General features: G+C 36.3%; 2 protein-coding genes across 2 annotated transcripts in view; one reads left to right on the plus strand and one right to left on the minus strand.

The window, feature by feature from the left end:
• The window catches only part of LOC148947534 (DNA mismatch repair protein Msh6-like), a 281,626-nt gene that overhangs the window by 47,583 nt on the left and 212,568 nt on the right, over positions 1–21,475 (minus strand). The gene's annotated exons all lie outside the window — the stretch shown is intronic.
• LOC148947535 (uncharacterized) lies at positions 114–20,839 on the plus strand. Its single transcript, XM_089095297.1, has 2 exons — positions 114–192; positions 19,985–20,839. Exons 1-2 carry the CDS (start codon positions 176–178, stop codon positions 20,766–20,768), a joined length of 801 nt encoding a protein of 266 aa, XP_088951423.1. The 5' UTR covers positions 114–175; the 3' UTR covers positions 20,769–20,839.

Here is a 21,475-nt window from a genome sequence, read left to right on the forward strand (position 1 = left end):
TACAGGTCACGAGCAGTAACGCGAAGACATTGTTAATCGCCAATATTATAATAATGACATATATGTTTGTATTTGCATACAATGCAAGCTGACTAAAACAATAAAAAAGAAATAAAGTTTCCAGATCTGTTTTTCAAATCAAAATGCAGTTGGTACATGAAAACTTTGCTAAAACATGTATTCCAGATTAAGGCAAGTCAATTTTACAATTTCTATCGAGTTAGTAAGACATAATTGACAAAGCAGGCCGAGGATGTAGCAACAATTTGTATTTTGAGAAGGAGGAGGGAGGGGGGTGAACTTTCAAATTGATTGATTCAAAACGAAAGTAACTGTCCTGTAATTAATTGCAAATTAGCAATTTCAGCATTAAAAATACACTAATTCAGATAAAATACAGACGAGGGTGCAGACGTGTACACACTAGCTACTTTCTTGATTTGAGTACAAATTATAAGACATTAGGACTAGGACATATATCTTAAAAATATATATAAATAATATATATATATATATATATATATATATATATATATATATATATATATATATATATATATATATATATATATATATATATATATATATATATATATATATATATATATATATATATATATATATATATATATGTATATTTTAATTAAAAAAAACTTTTTCTACAAAGTAAGTTTTTCAAAGAAAAAAAAGGAACTCCCTTAAACCAAAATGAGCAAAAATAGGATCAAACAATATACCAAGCTTAAAACTACCCCAAATCAGAAATTTGAATTCAAAAGAAATTTATTAAAAATAATTCAAAAAGATAATTCAAAATTTTGATAAATATAAATCAATTTACATAAATTCTATAAAAAAAACAAATTTTGAAAATAATTAAAAATTTATCCAAATATTCAAAAATAAAATTATTCAAAATTAAACTCTACCACATATCAGCACCTTTACATAGACGCTAGCAAGTTACTTATAGCCAGACTATGTAGTCAAACTACCCTAGAGATACTGTCTTCATCCATCCGGAGGACAAGGCTGAATATGTATTTCTTAAAAAAAAAAAAAAGGTACACGGTGAAGAGTTTCTTCCTTGTCCTTCTCTGCGTAGATTCATGCATCTGCTCCTAGAACTCAAGTCAAAGCTATGAAGAGGTTTTTTTTCAAAGCTATGAAAAAACCAACAAAAAATGAATGTGCACTGTCAGTTTAGTATACATATGCTAATATTTATTCCTTAAAATTTTAATAATATTTGATACATTAAAGTAATAAAAGTGAAAACATTTATTTTTCAGTAAAGTGAAAATGTTCTGGCCTAGGGAAGGCATAGGAGTTTTGAGCACTATCCATGTTAATTTCTGCTTTTTGAGTTTGACTAGTTTATTTATTGTAATTTCTGTTCGTTTTGGGTTTCATTTTATTTATCGATGCTGATTTGTGGTAGTCTTACGCTTGGTAAATTATTTGATTCTATTTTCGCTTATTTTGGTTTGATGAAGTTCTTTAATTTTTTGGAATTTTTTTTTGGTGGAAAATTTTTTTTTAAATTAATTTCTGTTCGTTTTATATTGACATAGCCCTTTCAGGGAAAAAGAAAATAACAGTTTAAATCTTTTCGCTTTTTCTTTAAGAATTTATAGTTTGGCCTGCTGTTTGTATGCCGGAGAAAATTTTTCAACTTTTTTTTAACAACATACACCCTTTTAAAAATCTGAACACAAATAATAGTGTTGAATTTAGTTTTGTACCTCCTCTAGTTGACCTGAAAAATATAATTTGATACCATTCGCAAAAAGATCTATCTATGGTCCTTGACGGCTTGGATACACTTACACCCTTTTGATTTAGTAAAATTTTAAGAGCAGAAGTAGTAATAGAAGTAGCCCCGAAAGTTTGAACATAATACCCTCAGTCGTTCTTGGGATATTGCTGGGATGTCTTATTGGTAAACAACATACATGCAGTGCTTTTTTATTTAATCTTAGGGCAAAACTTCGTTTTTAAACATAATGGGCAACTTGCACAACTGTGAAGGGTTGACCTACGTAATAGCCCTAGAGATGCAGTTAAAAGAACGTTCAGCTATGCTGAACAACCATAGAAGAAGTATCAAAAATATACACATAGTGTCTTCTGGCTAGTACAAAATCTGTCACAGCTTACCCTAGAAGGTCTAACTGAATAATGTAAGCCGTTATTGTGATATTGCTTTGCCCCCCCCCCCCATTATCAATCTACACGATCATAGCTCATTTTGATTTAGTTCAGCATCGCCTAAATATTCCCTGAAAGCTTCACCTTGATACCCTTAGCTTGTGTAGTAGCAATAGTTATAGTAGCAGTCATAGTAGCATTAGATGCAGTATGCACAAATCACCTCTTTTTTCAACATCCCCTTCAACACAGGATGCAATTTTTAACTTAATGCCATCAGCCGGTCAGCATTGCTGACACGTCCGCTTAACAACTTATGTGGGCATAGTGTGTATCGACTTATTTCAATATATTAACAATACTGCTCAAAATTTTCGCCTTAGTACCATTAAGTTTATTAGTAGTATTAGTAGCACCAGTAGTTATAGTATTAGCGGTAAGAGTGGAGTTAATAGTGGTAGTCTTAGCTTTAGTAGCAGTAGTAGCAGTAACAATAATAGTAGCAGTAGTAGTTATTGTAGGAGTAAAAGCAGTAGTATTATGATGCAAATACTGTCTTTTGGTTAGTTCAACATCCCCCACAACAAGGGATGTAAGATTTAGTTTCACACACGAAATTGTTCCTAAGATATTGCTGATTTGCCCTTTTGACAACCTGCATACGGATGACAGGTTGTCATCGGTACAACAGAAATTTTCAGAAATATTCTCTGAAAATTTCACCTTCCTATCCTTATGTATAGTTGTAATAGTACGCACAGTATAACTACTCAACTTAGAACAATTAGATATTACTAGGACATTGTCGATTTGCTCTTTTGATAACCTGCATATTTATATACTTCTTAAGATTTCCCCAAACATCCCCAAACGCATAATTTCTTTACCTTTCAACAATGCTGAAATAAATTGATGTCTCAAAACTTTGTTTGGATGTTGGTTTTTCGAAATGATGGGCTTGGGGGGAGGGTTAGTTTCTCTCAAATCACTTTGACTCTTAAAAAGGGAATTAAAAATTCCAATTTGAAATCAAATGAGACCCATCTGAATTAAATACGACCACCCATTCCATAAAAAACTTATATGCCCCCAGGGCATAACTTAAAGCCCTCGCCCCAGGGCTCTGTGGGGTCGTGTCAACCCTGTAGGCATTGTTATATATTCTTTGGACTATTTTAAACATAATTGCCATCGCAAAAATTCAATAAGATGCATTTGGTGAAAAGAGGAGTAGCTGGGGGGGACTAGTTGACCTCCATTACTTTTGACTCTTGAAAGGGACTAGAACTACCAATTTCAACCAAATAAGCCAACTCTAAAGTCTATACAACCATCCCTTCCATACGAACCTTAAATGCCCGGGGCATAAATTAAAACCATCGCAATCACGCTCTGGTGGTTTGTATCAGCCCCAAAAGCCTTGATATATGATCTTTGGACTATTTTGAATAAAAGAACTGTCTCGAAATTTATATTGGATGCATCTCGGGAAAACACGAAGTGTGTGTATGTGTGTGTGTGTGAGTGTGTAAGGGTGGGGGGTAGCTAAGCTCTGAACACTTTGACTCTTAAAAGGGGCAATAGAAATTCTGATTACCAATCCAATGAGTCCCCTCAAAAGCATATACGACCATTATTTCCATAAGAACCTTAAATGCCCCAAGGCATAACTTAAAACCCTTGCCCAGACAGCTGTAGGGGGGGTGTCTTCCTCGAATACATTATTTCTGGACCTTTCCATTAGGATGAACAGAATTGCTATCTAAAAATTTTGATTGGTCTTTGGAGAAATTAATAAAAAAAAAACTTTTTCCACAAAATAAGTTTTTCAAAGAAAAGTAAAGAACTCCATTAAACAGAAAATGAGCAAAATTAAATCAATAATCTACCAAGCGTGAAACTACCACAAATCAGCATTGATAAATAAATGAAACCGAAAACAAACAGAAATTATAATAATTAACCGAGTCAAACTCAAAACGAGCAGAAATTAACATAAGTTGGGCTCAAAACCCCTATGCCTTCCCAAGGCCAGAATAAAATTTGCACTTTACAGAAAAAATATAAATGTTTTTACTTTTATAACTTTAATAAATCAAATAATATTAACATTCTGATTACTAAATATCAGTATATGTATATTAAACTGACAATGCACATTCATTTGTATTTTTTCAGTAATTTCAAATTTTGTTCTGGCCTTGGGAAGGCATAGGGGTTTTGCGCCCAACTTATGTTAATTTCTGCTCGTTTTGAGTTTGACTCGGTTAATTATTGTAATTTCTGTTCGTTTTCGGTTTCATTTATTTATCAATGCTGATTTATGGTAGTTTCACGCTTGGTAGATTATTTGATTTTAGTTTTGCTCATTTTTTGTTTAATGGAGTTCTTTACTTTTCTTTGAAAAACTTATTTGTGGAAAAAGATTTTTTTTTAATTAATTTCTGTTCGTTTTTATTGACAGAGTCTTTTCAGGGGAAAAAAAATAATACTTTAAATCTTTTCGTTTTTTAAGACTTTATAGTTCGGCCTGCTATTTGTATGCCAGAGAAAAATTCTCAGCAATTTTTAACAGCATTCACCCTTTTAAAAATATGGACACAAATAGTTCTGTTTAATTTAGTTTCATAACTCCTCTAGTTGACCTGTAATGGAAAACTTGATACCATTCGCAAAAAAATCTGTTTACTTTCTTGTAATGATACACTTACGCTATTTGGATTTGGTTAAATTTTAAGAGCCAATAAAAATTCCAATAAAAATTGGATTTGAGAAAGACTAAAATCTATTCTATAGATCATATACAACAACTTTCTATATAAACCTTATATGCCCCCATACGCCTTCTATAAAAACCGTATATGTCCTCAGGGCATAACTTACAACCCTTGCACTGAGGGCTCTGAGGAGGTTATCATCCTAAAAGACCTAATTTCCAGAACTTTCAACTATATTGAACAACATGGATATCTCAAAATTTTGATTGGATGTGTTTGGGAAAATGGTGGGCGTGTGAGGGGCGTTAGTCGCTCTCCAATCACTTTCAACTATTAAAAAAGGCACTAGTCCTTTAAATTTCTAGTGGACTGAGCCCTTTTGAAGTTTCTACGCCAACGCTTTCAATAAAAACTTTATATTCCCCCAGGGCATAACTTACAACCCCTGCCCTGAGAGCTGTGGGGGGAAGGGTTGTCATCCTTAAAGACCTAATTAAAGACCTTGAACGAAATAGCTATCTAAAAATTTTAATTGGATGTGTTTGGCCGAATGATGGGCGGGGGGGGGGGTTCTAGTTGCCCTCCAATAACTTTCGACTATTAAAAAGGGTACTAGCCCTTTGAATTTCCAATCGAATGAGCCTTTCTTGAAGATTCTACGACAACACCTTCTATAAAAACCTTATATACTCCCAGGGCATAACTTAAAACCCTTGCCCCGAGGGTTGTAGGGAAGTGTCCTCCTCAAAGACATATTTTCTATCTGGAAATCAACTACGCAGGACGAAATGGCTATCTCAAAATTTCGATTGGATGTGTTGGGGGGAATGATGGGCGCGGGGGGGGGCTAGTTGGCATCAAATCCCTTTCGACTATTAAAACGGGCACTAGCCCTTTGAATTTCCAATCAAATGAGCCTTTTTTGAAGTTTATACGACAACGCCTTCTGTGAAAACCTTATATACCCCCAAGGCATAACTTAAAACCCGTGCCCCGAGGGTTGTGGGGAAGTGTCCTCCTCAAAAAGATATTTTCTATTTGGAAATCAACTACGCTGAACAAAATGGCTATATCAAAATTTTGATTGGATGTGTTTGGAGGAATGATGGGCGTGGGGGGGGGCTAGTTGCCCTCCATCCCTTTCGACTATTAAAAAGTGCACTAGCCCTTTGAATTTCCAATCGCATGAGCCTTTTTTGAAGCTTCTATAAAAACCTTATATTCCCCCAGAGCATAACTTAAAATACTTGCCCCGAGGGTTTTGGGGGAGTGTCCTCCACAAAAAGATATTTTCTATCTGGAAATCAACTACGCTGAATAAAATTGCTATCTCAAAATTTTGATTGGAAGTATTTGGAGGAATGATGGGCGTGGGGGGGGGGCTAGGAGCCCTCCAATTACTTTTGACTATTAAAAAGGGCACTAGCCCTTCTAATTTCCAATCGAATGAGCCTTTTTTGAAGTTTCTACGACAACGCCTTCTATAAAAACCGTATATGTCCTCAGGGCATAACTTACAACCCTTGCACTGAGGGCTCTGATGGGGTTATCATCCTAAAAGACCTAATTTCTAGAATCTTCAACTACGCTGAACAAAATGGATATCTCAAAATTTTGATTGGTTGTGTTTGGGAAAATGGTGGGCTTGAGAGGGGCATTAGTCGCTATCCAATCACTTTCAACTATTAAAGAGGGCACAAACCCTTCCAATTTCCAATTGACTGAGCTCTTTTTGAAGTTATTACACCGACGCTTTCTATACAAACCTTATACTCCCCCAGAGCATAGCTTAATACCCTTGCCCTGAGGGCTGTGGAGGGAAGGGTTTTCACCCTTAAAGACCTAATTTCCAAAACTTTCAACTACATCGAATAAAAGTGCTTTCTAATAATTTTGATTGGATGTGTTTTGGGAAAAGGTGGGCGAGAGAGGGGGGTTAGTTGCCCTCAAATCACATTTGACTGTTAAAAATGGTACAAGGCCTTTTATATTGGAATCGAATGACCCCTTCTTCAAGTCTTTACGACAAAGATTACAATAAAAACCTAATCTTCCCCCAGGGCATAATTTATAATCCTTGCCCTGAGGGTTGTGGGAGAGTTTTCTCCTAAAAAATATGTTTTCTATCTGGAAATCAACTACCCTGAACAAAATGGCTATCTCAGAATTTTTATCGGGTGTGTGTTGGAGGAATGATGGGTGTGGGAGGGGGGGGGGCTAGGGGCCCTCCAATCCCTTTCGACTATTAAAAAGGGCACTAGCCCTTTGAATTTCCAGTCGAATGAGCTTTGATTGAAGTTTCTACGACAACGCCTTCTATAAAAACCTTATATACCCCCAGGGCATAACTTAAAACCCTTAGGGGGAGTGTCCTCCTCAAAAACATATTTTCTATCTGGAAATCAACTACGCTGAACAAAATGGCTATCTCAAAATTTTTATTGGATGTGTTTGGAGGAATGAAGGGCGTGAGGTGGGGGGGCTAGTTGCCCTCAAATCCCATTCGACGTCTAAAAAGGGTACTAGCTCTTCGTCTTTCTAAGTGTGTAGGCATTTATCAAAATATCTACGACAACACCTTCTGTAAAAACCTTATATACTCCTATGCTTTGACTGATAATTCATGCCCCGAGGGGTATTCGGGAGTATCCTCCTAAAAATACATTTTCTAACTGGAAATCATCTACGCTGAACAAAATGGCTTTCTCAAAATTTTGATTGGAAGTGTTTGGGGGAATGATGGGTGTGGGGGAGGGGGCTAGTTGCCCTCCAATCACTTTCGACTATTAAAAAGGGCACTAGCCCTTTGAATTTTCAATCAAATGAGCCTTTTTCTGAAGTTTCTACGACAGCGTCTTCTATAAAAACCTTATATGCCCCCAGGGCATAACTTAAAACCTTTGCGGGGAGTTTTCTACTCAAAAACCTATTTTCTATCTGGAAATCAACTACGCTGAACAAAATGGCTATCTCAAAATTTTGATTGGATGTGTTTGGAGGAATGATAGGGCGTGGGGGGGGGGTTCTAATTGCACTCAAATCACTTTCGACTATTAAAAAGGATACTAGCCCTTTGACTTTCCAATCGAATGAGCCTGTTTTGAAGTTTCTACGACAACGCCTTCTATAAAAACCTTATATGCCCCCAGGGCATAACTTAAATCCCTTGCCCTGAGGGTTGCGGGGGAGTATCCTCCTCAAAAACAAATTTTCTATCTGGAAATCAACTACGTTTAATAAAATGGCTGTCTCAAAATTTTCATGGGATGTGTTTGGGGGAATGATGGGCGTGGGGGAGGGGGCTAGTTGCCCTCCAATCACTTTTGACTATTAAAAAGGGTACTAGCGCTTTGAATTTTCAATCGAATGAGCCCGTTTTGAAGTTTCTACGACAACACCTTTTATATAAACCTTATATGCCCCCAGGGCATAACTTAAAACCCTTGACCTGAGGATTGTGTGGGAGTGTCCTCCTCAAAAACATATTTTCTATCTGGAAATCAACTACGCTGAACGAAATGGCTATCTAAAAATTTTGATTGGATGTGTTTGGCCGAATGATGGGCGCGGGGGGGGGGGGGGTTCTAGTTGCCCTCCAATAACTTTCGACTATTAAAAAGGGTACTAGCCCTTTGAATTTCCAATCGAATGAGCCTTTCTTGAAGATTCTACGACAACACCTTCTATAAAAACCTTATATACTCCCAGGGCATAACTTAAAACCCTTGCCCCGAGGGTTGTAGGGAAGTGTCCTCCTCAAAAACATATTTTCTATCTGGAAATCAACTACGCAGAACAAAATGGCTATCTCAAAATTTCGATTGGATGTGTTTGGGGGACTGATGGGCGCGGGGGGGGGGCTAGTTGGCATCAAATCCCTTTCGACTATTAAAACGGGCACTAGCCCTTTGAATTTCCAATCGAATGAGTCTTTTTTGAAGTTTATATGACAACGCCTTCTATACAAATCTTATCTACACCTAGGGCATAACTTACAAGCCTTGCCTCGTGGGTTGTAGAAGAGTGTCCTCCTCAAAAAGATATTTTCTATATGGAAATTAACTATGCTGAACAAAATTGCCATCTCAAAATTATGAGTGGATGTTGTTGGGGGAATGTTGGGGGTGGGGGGGGGCTAGTTGCCATCCAATCACTTTCGACTATTAAAAAGTGCACTAGCCCTTTGAATTTCCAATCGCATGAGCCTTTTTTGAAGTTTCTACGACAACGATTTCTATAAAAAACTTATATTCCCCCAGGGCATAAATTAATACCCTTGCCCCGATGGTTTTGGGGGAGTGTCCTCCTCAAAAACATATTTGCTATCTGGAAATCAGATACACTGAACAAAATTAATATCTCAAAATTTTGATTGGATGCATTTGGGGGAATGATGGGCGTGGGGGGGGCTAGTTGCCCTCCAATTACTTTCGACTATTAAAAAGGGCACTAGGCCTTTGAATTTTCAATCAAATGAGCCTTTTTTGAAATTTCTAAGACAACGCCTTCTATAAAACCGTATATGCCCTCAGGGCATAACTCAAAACCCTTGCCCCGTGGGTTGTCGGGGAGTGTCCTCCTCAAAAAGATATTTTCTATCTGGAAATCAACTACACTGATAAAAATGGCTATCACAAAATTTTGATTGGACGTATTTGGGGGAATGATGGGCGTGGGGGGGGGCTAGTTGCCCTCCAATCACTTTCGACTATTAAAAAGGACACTACCCACTCCAATTTCCAATCGAATGAGCCCTTTTCGAAGTTTCTACGACGACTCCTTCGATGCGAAGTGCCCGGGTATGGAGAGAAAAAAAAACAACAAAAAAACAAATCATTGTGCCCACTTCGTTTTTTACTTAGGCAGCGCTAGTGCGCTGCCTATGATGATGAGCGTGGAGGGGCGGGCTGGTTGCTTTTAAATCCCCTTGACTCTTAGAAAGGGCACTATAACTTCCAATTTCAAATCAAATGAGCCCCTTCTGAAGTTACTACGACCACCCATTCCATAAAAACCTTACATGCCCCCAGGGCATGACTTACAACCCTATCCACAGGACACGACTTACAACCCTATCCTCACGGCACTGGGGGGTTTTTTCAACCCTAGTGGCATCGTTGTATGTTATTTGGACTATTCTGAGCAACATCGCTATCTCACAATTTAAATCAGATTCGTTTGGCGAAGAAGGGTAATCGGGGGATGGGGGCTAACTGCCATCCCTCACTTTTGACTCTTAGACGAGAACTAGATCTTCCAGTTTTCAACCAAATGAGCCTCCTATAAAGTTTATACAATCATCCATTAGATAAAAACCTTAAATGCCCCAGAGGCATAACTTACAACCCTTGTCCACTAGCTCTGAGGGTTTGTTTCAACCCCAAAAGCCGTGTTATACGATATTTGGACTATTTTAAATAAAATGGCTCTCTCAAAATTCCTATTAGATGCATTTCAGGAAAATGCGACGCGTGTGTGTGTGGGGAGGGAGGGGGAGGGGTGGGGGGTAGATGCCCTCCGATCACTTTGACTCTTGAAAAGAGCACTAGAGCTTCTGATAACCAATCCAATGAGCCACCTCCAAAGTTTTTACGACTACGATCTCTATAAAAACCTTATATGCCCCAAGGGCGTAACTTACAAGCCTTGCCCTGGGGGCTGTAGGGTGTTGTTCTCTTCAAAGACATAGTTTCCGGACCTTTAGACTACGTTAACCAAAATGGCTATCTCAAAATTTTGATCAGAAGTGTTTCGGGAAATGATAGGCATGACGGGGAGGCATTTGCCCTATTACTTTCGACTATTAAAAAGTGCACTAGTCCTTTCAATTCCCAATCGAATGAGGCCTTTATGAAGTTTTTACGACAATAATTTCTATAAAAAACCTTATGTGCCCCAGGGCATAACTTAAAACCCTTGCCCTGAAGGTTGTGGGAGGGGATTGTCATCCTCAAAGACATAATTTCCGGACGTTTCAACTACATTGAACAAAATGACTATCAAAATTTTGATTCGAAAGTGCTTGGAGAAATGATTGGCATAGGGGGGGGGGCATTTGCCCTCCTTTCACTTTCGACTATAAAAAAGAGGACTAGCCCTCTCAATTTTCCAATCGAATGAGCCTTTTTCGAAGTTTCTACGACAAATCTTTCGATAAAGTGCCCTGGTCTAAAAAAAAAAAAAAAAAAAAAAAAAACATTGTGCCAATATCGTTCTTTACTAAGGTATGATAATTAGCTATGGATATATATATATATATATATATATATATATATATATATATATATATATATATATATATATACACTATATATATTATAGGACTAGGACATTAGGATCCTAACGTTTAAACAGACATTCGCTCTTACTTCTTGTCGAGTTTCATTAAGATTTGACAACCCCTTTTGGTAAATTTTTCACATTTATTTGTATTATGTTTTGTTTTTGGTATATGTCATGGATGAGGATTTACTCCCCAATCACTGAGAATGAGTATAACAACCTCTTACAGTTGAGGTTCCAATGATAATAATATAGGAACCCCCTATAAAGGTTGATCGTGTTGAGACGCCAGGGTATAATCTATATCGGTAGCGATATTCATCTATATGGGGTATGGATATTTATTGTGAGGACTCATAGAATCAAAGAGTACTTACTCATAAATAAATCTCATAAAGTTTAGCCTTGAGGAGAGGATCAATTTTTTTTAGGAGATTATTAGGAAAGGAGAATCTGACCCAAAGAGCATATTTTTAGGTCTAATTTTCACAATTTACGAGGTTACATCCTCCCGATTAATCTCCTATGATCTCCTAGATCTTAGGAGATTAATCGGGAGTCACCATCCCTTGATCGTGAGGGTGTGATTACCATCCATGACCGGGAAGGATTAAGGTAACCAACGAGCAAAATTCACTTGAGTAGGGTTGATAACCCCTATGCCTTCTCAAGACCAGAACACAATATGCGCTTTACTGAAAAAAAACAACAAACAAACAAAAAAACAAACAAAACAAACAAACAAACAAATGACCGTGGATTGTCAGTTAAATTGACATATACCGACATTTCTTCGTTAAGGTTTTGATAATTTTTCATTTATAAAAGTAAGAAAGGTGAAAATATTTTAAACGTATTTTGTTTAAGTAAAGCGCAAACTGTGTTCTGGTCTTGAGAAGGCATAGGGGTTATCAGCACTACTCAAGTTAATTTTTGCTCGTTTTAAGTTTGAATCAGCTATTTATTGTAATTTCTGTTCGTTTCGAGTTTCATTTATTTATTAACAGTGATCTGTGATAGTTTTACGCTTGGAAGATTATTTCACTTTATTTTAAGATTATTTACTTTATTGCTCATTCTTGGCATAATGGAGCTCTTTATTTTTCTTTGAAAGCTTGTCTTACGGAAAAAGTTTTTAAAATTAATTTCTGTTCGTTTTTTATTGACATAGTCTTTTTCACGAAAAAAATAAATAAATATTGTATATCTTTTCAATTTTCTTCTATAAGAATCCATAGTTTGGGTTGCTATTTGTATGTTGAAGAGACCTTTTCAACAATTTTCAATCCTCATACAAACAGCATTTTTTTAAATTTAATTTTATAGCTTCTGAAGTTTACCTGAAAAATAAAACTTGATTTCATTCCCAAAAGATGCTATCTATGCTCTTTGACAACCTTGATACACGTATACTTTTTTTTATTTATTTAAGTTGTAAGAGCAGAAGAAGTAATAGTAGTATTCCCAAAAGTGTCAACTTAATACCCCTAGTCGTTCTCGATACATTGCTGAGGTGTCTTATTGGCAACCATTTAACGCAATGCCTTTTGATTTATTTTTAAAGCAACATTTAGTTTTAAACCATAATGGGCCGACTGCATAATTGTGAGTGTGTGTGTGTGTGTGTGGGGGGGGGGGGTTGATACACCTAATATCCCTAAAGACATAGTTGTTGGACCGTTCTACTGCGCTGAACAAAATGGCTGTTTCAAAATTTTGACAGGATGTGTTTGGAAAATGAGTGGGCTTGAGAGAAGGGCTGCTTGCCCTCCAATCTCTTGTTACTCTAAAAAGGGAACCAGACACTCGCAATGTAACTGGAGGGCAAGGGGGAGAACTTCTTCCTTCATATCAGAGGCAACGCTGTAGCGTTGCCTATAGTAAAGGCCATACGGCTCCAATGTTTTATTATTTATTTATTTATTATTATTTTTTTTTCCAAGAGGCACTTCATATGGAAGGGATCGTCGCAGAAACTTCAAAGGGGGCTCATTCAATTGCAAATCGAGAGTTCTAGTGCCCTTTTTAATAGTCGAAAGTGATTGGAGGGCAACTAGCCCCCCCCCCCACGCCCATCATTCCCCCAAACACATCCAATCAAAATTTTGAGATAGCCATTTTGTTCAGCGTAGTTGATTTCCAGACAGAAAATATGTTTTTGAAGACACTCCCCCATAACCCTCAGGGTAAGGGTTGGTTATAAGTTATGCCCTGGGGGCATATAAGGTTTTTATAGAAGGCGTTGTCGTAGAAACTTCAAAACAGGCTCATTCGATTGGAAATTCAAAGGGATAGTGCCCTTTTTAATAGTCGAAAGTGATTGGAGGGCCACTAACCCCCCCCCCACGCCCATCATTTCCCCAAACACATCCAATCAAAATTTTGAGATAGCCATTTTTTTTAGTGTAGTTGATTTCTACATAGAAATTATGTTTTTGAGAAGAACAATCCCCCACAGACCTCAGAGCAATGGTCGTAAGCTTTATCCTGTGGGCTCATACGATTCCCATAGAAGGGTTTGTCATAGAAATTTCAAAAAAGCCCCATTTAATTTGAAATTCTAAGAGATCGTTACCTGTATAATAATCAAAATTGATTGGACGGCAACTGCCCCCCCCCCGCCCATCATTCCCCCAAACACATCCAAGCAAAATTTTGAGATAGCCATTTTGTTCAGCGTAGTTGATTTTCAGATAGAAAATATGTTTTTGAGGAGGACACTCCCCCACAACCCTCAAGACAAGGGTTTTAAGTTATACCCTGGGGGCATATAAGGTTTTTAAAGAAGGCGCTGTTGTAAAAACTTGAAAAAAGGCTCATTCGATTGGAAGTCCAAAGGGCTAGTGCCCTTTTTAATAGTCAAAAATTATTTGAGGGCAAATAACCCCCCTTTCACGCCACCTTTTCCCCAAACTCATCCAATCAAAATTTTGAGACAGCCATTTTATTAAACGTTGTTTTAAGTTCTGGAAATTAAGTCTTTGAGGATGACAACTCCCCCACAGCCTTCAGGGCAAGGGTTGTAATTTAAGGATTCTCCGAATCCTTCCCATTATTTCTTATGGAAGGGATGCTTGTATAAACTTTAGAGAGGGCTCATTTGATTGGAAATTGAAAGTTCTTGTTCACTTTTTAAGAGTCAAAAGAGATTGGAGGGCAACTAGCCCCCCCTCCTCCACACCCTAAATGCATGAGATAACAATTTTTAGATAGAAATTTTGTTAAAATAGTTCCAAGTTCTGACAACAAAAACTACGGTGTCGACACAGCCCACCAAGGCCCGGGGGTAGGCGTTATAAGTTATTCCCTGGGGGTATATAAACAATCAAACAATCGTTAAATAAACAATCAATGCAAACAAGCATACAATAGATATTAATGTAAATTAATAAATAAATTTAGTGCTGATATTAGTGTAAATTAATAAATAAATTTCTGCTGGGTGGAATTTAACGCGGGGGAATTATCAACAGGAAAAGAAAATGTTCTTTGAGGGGGAAGAATTTACCAGGGGTGGGTCTTTCAAATGTGAATTATTCAGGGAGGGGACGACTAAACCCATTCGATAGTTTTCTAAATTTTACACCTGAAATTAATGGGAATAAAGAATCAACGGAAATGTCAGAGATAGCACTTCAGATTCCTTTAGACGATTTTGTTCGTGTCTTTTGAAAAAAGACATTTTCAAAAGACGGATTATTTTATTTGTATTAATTTCTACGGGCTGCTCAATTATGCATGTGAGGGGGAGACTTCCCCCCACCACTGTCTACGCTACGGTTTCAGTTTTTATCCCAAGGCTTAAAAATGAAGGCAATGCGATAAAAGTATAAATCAAAATAACATATATAGAATAATATATCTACGTAACACGGAACAATTAATCAAAATTGCATATTATGAGTTGAGGCTCACCCAAATGATGGGCCAGGGGTCTCACCATTCCACAATCTATGAAATCAATCCTGCAATAACTGAAAATATAAAGTATTTTTTAGTATTTTAACGTCTTCCAAAACTAAAACGGCCCAACATTCTACAGCCCAATGAGTCTGTTTGATCTCTTAAATCAGGAACGGAGGAGATAAGTGAAGTTCCGCCCCGTATTAGATGAGTCTCCAACCTCAGTTTTCTTCTTTATGCCAAGTACGCCGCCCCCACCCCAAAGACTTTAATAAGGTAAGGTTTTGTATAGGAAGAACACATAGAAAATCTATTATAATTATCCAATTATAAGGTTAAAATACATACTACTCTGTGATAGATGCAAAATTGCTTTGACACACAAAATCCTATTAAGGTCAATTCCTAACAGTCATGATCCCTTTGTGTCAGCAAGTGAAATGGTCTAAACCCCCTTATTGGAGCTATTTTTTTAATCCATTCATTGTTGTCAATCGCTGTCCACAAGTTATGCGAGCTGTCTATTGTTTATATATAAGGTTTTTATCAAAGAGGTAATCGTATAGACTTTAAAAAAAGTCTAATTCGATTTAAATTGAAAGTTCTAGATCCGTTTTTTAAAGTCAAGAATAATCGGACAGTAAGCAACCTCCCCATGCCATAAAAACTTGAAACTTATTGCAATAAAAATGAACAAAAATAAAAAAAAAAATTCCGAAAAATAAGTTTTTCACAGAAAAGTAAAGGCCATTTAAAACTTAAGCTCAGGAGATACAAATACCTTTTAAAATTCAAACTCAAAACGATCAGAAATTACTATTAAACAATAAATAAAACCCAAAACGAACAGAAATTAAATAAACAATCATAGGTAAAACCATACAATAAGTAACAATATAAATGAATATTAGATCTTAAAGCGAGTAATGCTTAGATTGAATATGAAAATCAAGCTTAAAACGAAACAAAATATTTTGCTATGGAAGTATCAAAAAAACTTAAAACGAAAAGAAATAAATAAACAATCAATCCGAACAAACATACAATATATATTAATGTAAATGAATAAATAAATCCTAAAACGAGTGAAACTTAAATTGAATATGCAAATCCAGTTTAATCGAATAAAAATAACTACAAACAAGAGTTTGGGTATCATCTCACTGCAGAAGCCTAAAACCTACTGCGTCATTGGCGCTTTACTGAAAACGAATCATATTACAAATGTTTTCTTTTGTACTTAATATTGAAAATAAATATAAAAATTACAGTAAAATTTTGAACTGATGAGCTTTTAGCAATTAATATCATTATATATCTAATATTCAGTTTAATTTATTATTTTTTTCCAAGATTGGTCAAGACAAATATAGTTTCACTACAAACAGAATTTGGATACTGCCCCCTTCTTTAACTGTAAAAACCTAAAGCCTTCTTCGTCATTGGCGCTTCACTGAAAACGAATTACTCGTATATTAAAAATTTATTCTTTTCCAATTCTTACAGCATGTAAAACGAAAATAAAAATTACAGTGAAAAAAAAATCTTGAACTGATGGATCTTTCAACAATTAATATCATTATATATCGAATATTCAATTTGATTTTGTTTATACTTTCCAAGACTGTTCAAGACTCATATAGTTTTCAGCACAGTAGACAGAATATAGCAGTATGATCATTCTCTATCTCTCCCATTATAAAAACCCGGACAGGGGTGCGAGTGGAAAGAATCAGGCTAAACAAGCTAAGGCAGAAAGAAGTGGGAGGAGCTTTTTGTTCACGATGACCAGAAATGATCTGCGATAAGCTTACTGGTATATTCAGAAACAGGCTAAACAAGCTAAGGCAGAAAGAAGTGGGAGGAGCTTTTTGTTCACGATGACCAGAAATGATCTGCCATAAGCTTACTGTCTATAAACTGTGGTTTTCAGTAAGGCGCCAATGACGCAGTAGGTTTTAGGCTTCTGCAGTGAGGCGATACCCATACTCTTGTTTGTAGTTATTTTTATTCGATTCAAACTTGATTTGCATATTCAATTTAAGTGTCACTCGATTTAAGATTGATTTATTCATTTACATTAATATATATTGTATGTTTGTTCGCATTGATTGTTTATTTAATTTCTGTTAGTTTTAAGTTTCATTTATACTTTAATAGCAAAATATTTTTTTCGTTCTAAGCTTAATTTGCATATTCAATTTAAGCATGACTCGCTTTCAGATTTATTTATTCATTTATATTATTGCTTGTTGTATGTTTTTTGCTATGATTGGTTATTTAATTTCTGTTCATTTTGGGTTTCATTTATTCATTAATAGTAATTTCTGGTCGTTTTGAGTTTGAATTTTAACAGGTATTTGTATCTCCTGAGCTGAAGTTTAAAATGGCCTTTACTTTTTTTTGAAAAACTTATTTTTCGGAAAGTTTTTTTAATTAATATCTAGTAAAAACATTTTAAACAAGTAAAAATAAAGTGATAAACATTTTAAATATATTATATTTTCAGTAAAATGCAAATTATGTTCTGGTCTTGAGAAGGCATGGGGGTTGTCAGTCCTATTCATGTTAATTTTTGCTCTCTTTGAGTTTTACTTGGTTATTTATTGTATGATTCCAATAAACAAAATACGTTTAAAATGTTTTAGCTTTTTTCAACTTTAATAAATTAAAAACCCATTAAAACTTTAAGGAATATATATATATATATATATATATATATATATATATATATATATATATATATATATATATATATATATATATATATATATATATATATGTATGTATACTAAACTGACAATCCACAGCTATTTTTTCAGCAAAGTGTAAATTATATTCTGGTCTGAGAAGGTATGGGGGCTGTCAAAGACATAATGTGCAGACTTTCAACTACACTGAGCAAAATGGCTATCTTAAAATTTTGATTAGATGTGTTTTAGGAATTAATGAGCGGAGAGAGGCTTGTTGCCCTCCAATCACTTCTGACTAATAAAAAAGGCCCTAGCCCTTTCAATTTCCAATCGAATGAGCCTTTTTCGCAGTTTCTACGACAACAAATGACCATCTCAAAATTTGTATTAGATGTATTACGGGAAAATACGAGGTTTGGAGGGGTGGGAGTCATCCACCCTCCGATAACTCTGCATCTTAAAAAAACTTAGAACTTCTGATTTCCAATCCAGCGAGCCCCCTCCGAAGTTTATACGATCACCGTTTCTATATATACCTTACATGCCCCTAGGGCATAACTTACCTTGCCCTGAGGGCTGTGGGGGGGGGTGTCATCCTCAAAGACATAATTCCCAGTCCTGTCAATTACGTTGAACAACAACGGCTATCACAAAATTCTGATTGGATGAGATTGGGGAAATGGTGGGCGAGGGAGGGGGTTAGTTGCCCTCCAATCAGTTTCGACTATTAAAAAGGGCAATTGCCCTTTCAATTTCCAATCAAATGAGCTGTTTTCGAAGTTTCTACGAAAACAAATGGCCATCTCAAAATTTCTATCAGATGCATTTTGGGAAAATACGAGGTCTGGGGGGTATTCACCCTCCGATCACTCTGAGTCTTAAAAAGGGCATTAAAACTTCTGATTATCAATTCAGTGTGCACCCTCTAAAGGTTATATGATTACCCTTTATATATATATACATTATATTCCCCCACGGCATAATTTACAACCCTTGCCCTGAGGGTTGTGTGGGGTTGTCATCCTCAAGGACATAATTTCCAGACCTTTCAATTACGTTGAACAAAATGGCTATTTCAAAATTTTTGTTGGATTTGGGGAAATGGTGGGCGTGGGAGGGGGGTGAGTTGCCCTTCAATCACTTTCCACTATTAAAAAGAGCACTAGCCCTTTCAATTTCCAATCGAATGCCCTCTTTTTGAAGCTTCTACGACAACAAATGGTCATCTCAAAATTTCTATCAGATAAATTTCGGCAAAATACGAGGTGTGGGGGATATCCACCCTCCGATCACTCCGAATCTTAAAAAGGGCACTAGGACATCTGATTTCCAATCAAATGAGGCCATTCAGGAGTTTTTATAATCACCCTTCTGTATACACCTTGTATGCCCCCAGGGCATAATTTATAACCCTTGCCCTGAGAGCAGTGGGTGGGTTATCACCTTGTCATCCTCAAAGACACAATATTCGGACCTTTCGATTACGTTGAACAAAACGGCTATCTCAAAATTTTGATTGGATGTGTTTGAGGAAATGGTGGGCGGGGGAGGGGAGTTATTTGCCCTCCCATAGCTTTTGACTATTAAAAAGGGCACTAGCCATTTCAGTTTTCAATCGAATGAGTTTTTTTTGAATATTTTACGACAACAATTGGCCATCTCAAAATTTCCATCAGGTGCATTTCGGGAAAATACGAGATGTATGTGTGTGGGGAAGGGGCACCCCCCTCCGATCACCCTAAATCTCAAAGCAATCCAATGAGCCCCCTCCAAAGTTTTTACGATCACCCTTTCTATAAAAAACTTAAATGCCCTCTGGGCATAGCTTACAACCCTTGCCCTGAGGGCTGTGTGGGGTTGTCATCCTCAAAGACAGGATATCCGGATCTTTCAACTACGTTGAACAAAATGGCTATTTCAAAATTTTGATTGAATGTGTTTGGGGAAATGATGGGCGTGGGAGGTGGGTTAGTTGCCCTCGAATTACTTTCAACTATTAAAAAGGGGACTATCTCTTTGAATTTCCAATCGAATGTGCCCTTTTTGAAATTTCTACGACAACTCCTTTGATACGAAGTGCCCTGGTCTAAAAAAAAACATTATGCCCACATCGCTCTTTACTTAGGCAGCGCTATTGCGCTACCTATGATAAACATTACTTTCTTAGATTAACTTTAGACTACATTTTACTTTAAATATTTGGATTGTCATTTATTTTTATTATATTTTGTGTTTCAGAGTCTTATTGGTATTTCTCTTTCTGTGCTTAGCAACTGCCACTCTGCGTGATTCCCATTATATTACACGTGAACTGCCACATGAACTCCCATTATATTACACAGAGGAGCAGCGTAAACGTACTGACAACGATGTAACTATTAGAAAATTCTACTGTCCAGCATCAGAAAAATATATAGAAAACCAACGATGCAAGAATGATGGATCTTTACCTCATAGTGAGGATGTATATAATGAAGACGAAGTAGATGACTTTGACTCACATACATCTAATAGCCGATTTGAGACGGACGATGGCGACATTCTAGACAACATGTTACCTCAACTCATCAATGAAGAAGGACTAAATGAAGAAGAGCTTGAATTTATGAAGCATGTAAGAGAGGAACCAGAAATTATTCCACCTGCACGATATGTTAAGAGCAAGAAGACCAGCTCGAAAACAGAACATACACAAAACGCATGGCTAAAAGTGCCGATGAATTTTCAAACTGAAAACAAAAGAATACTTCCGCAAAGTAATTATGAGCAAATAGATGACAATTTAGGCAATATCGGAGACAAAATTCAAACAATGAAAAAACTGTCAAAACAACTTCAGGAGTCTGGAAGCAATACAGAGGAAGCAAATAGAGAGGCTTTAGATGCGATGGATAGCGTGAGCACTATGTTAAATATCCTAAGTTTAAAAACAACTTCACAACAAAAGAAATTTCGCAATGGCAACCCAGCTTTGGGTCAATTTCGAAATGTATTACCTTTATTACAGCGCTTACAGTTTTAATGTCAAGTTTGAATAAATAATGCTTTTTTCTTATAGCTAAAAGTTGAGGAACAGAATTTTGATACTTAGATTCAAAAGTATAGGCCTAACAGGGAATTTCGATCCATTGCTTAAAGGTATTATTACACTTCATTACCCTAAGAATTATTTTACTTATTTTCATCTATAATGTAGACACACAGACACCTAAGTAGAAGTTTATACTGGGAGGGGAAAGGGCTCAAAAACACAAAAAATACTAATTACATAATAAATTTAAGAAGTTATAGGAGGAATTATTAAAATATTGAGATACTGTTCTTGGATGGGAAATAACCCCCCTCCCCGTGTTTAGGTGCCTAACTAATTAGTTAAACGTCACAGTGCATCTTTATCAGCCACCTCTCTCACTAACCGATTTTAGAGAATAGCTACCCCACCCCCTCCCACTGCTACATTGATTAGTCCTAAGTCCCAATTCCAAAGCCAAAATAAAATAGTCTTGAGGTCAGGTACCGTCATTTCACAAAAAAAGAAGAAGGGCAATCCATACTCTTTTTACGATGAACACTGGTTATGCGAGTTGTATCAATTCCAGAATTAATCCGAATTTAACAATCGTACATTTAAGTATAACTAAGAACGTAAAATGTTTTTAATTTCCGAAAAAAGGAAACAAAATATTGCTCAAAACCAAATATTCTACCATAAAAACCAGGGGGAAGCGG

The sequence above is a fragment of the Artemia sp. Qi Xiang Cuo genome, chromosome 10, assembly GCF_049724085.1.
Source record: "Artemia sp. Qi Xiang Cuo chromosome 10, ASM4972408v1, whole genome shotgun sequence".
NCBI lineage: Eukaryota > Metazoa > Arthropoda > Branchiopoda > Anostraca > Artemiidae > Artemia > Artemia sp. Qi Xiang Cuo.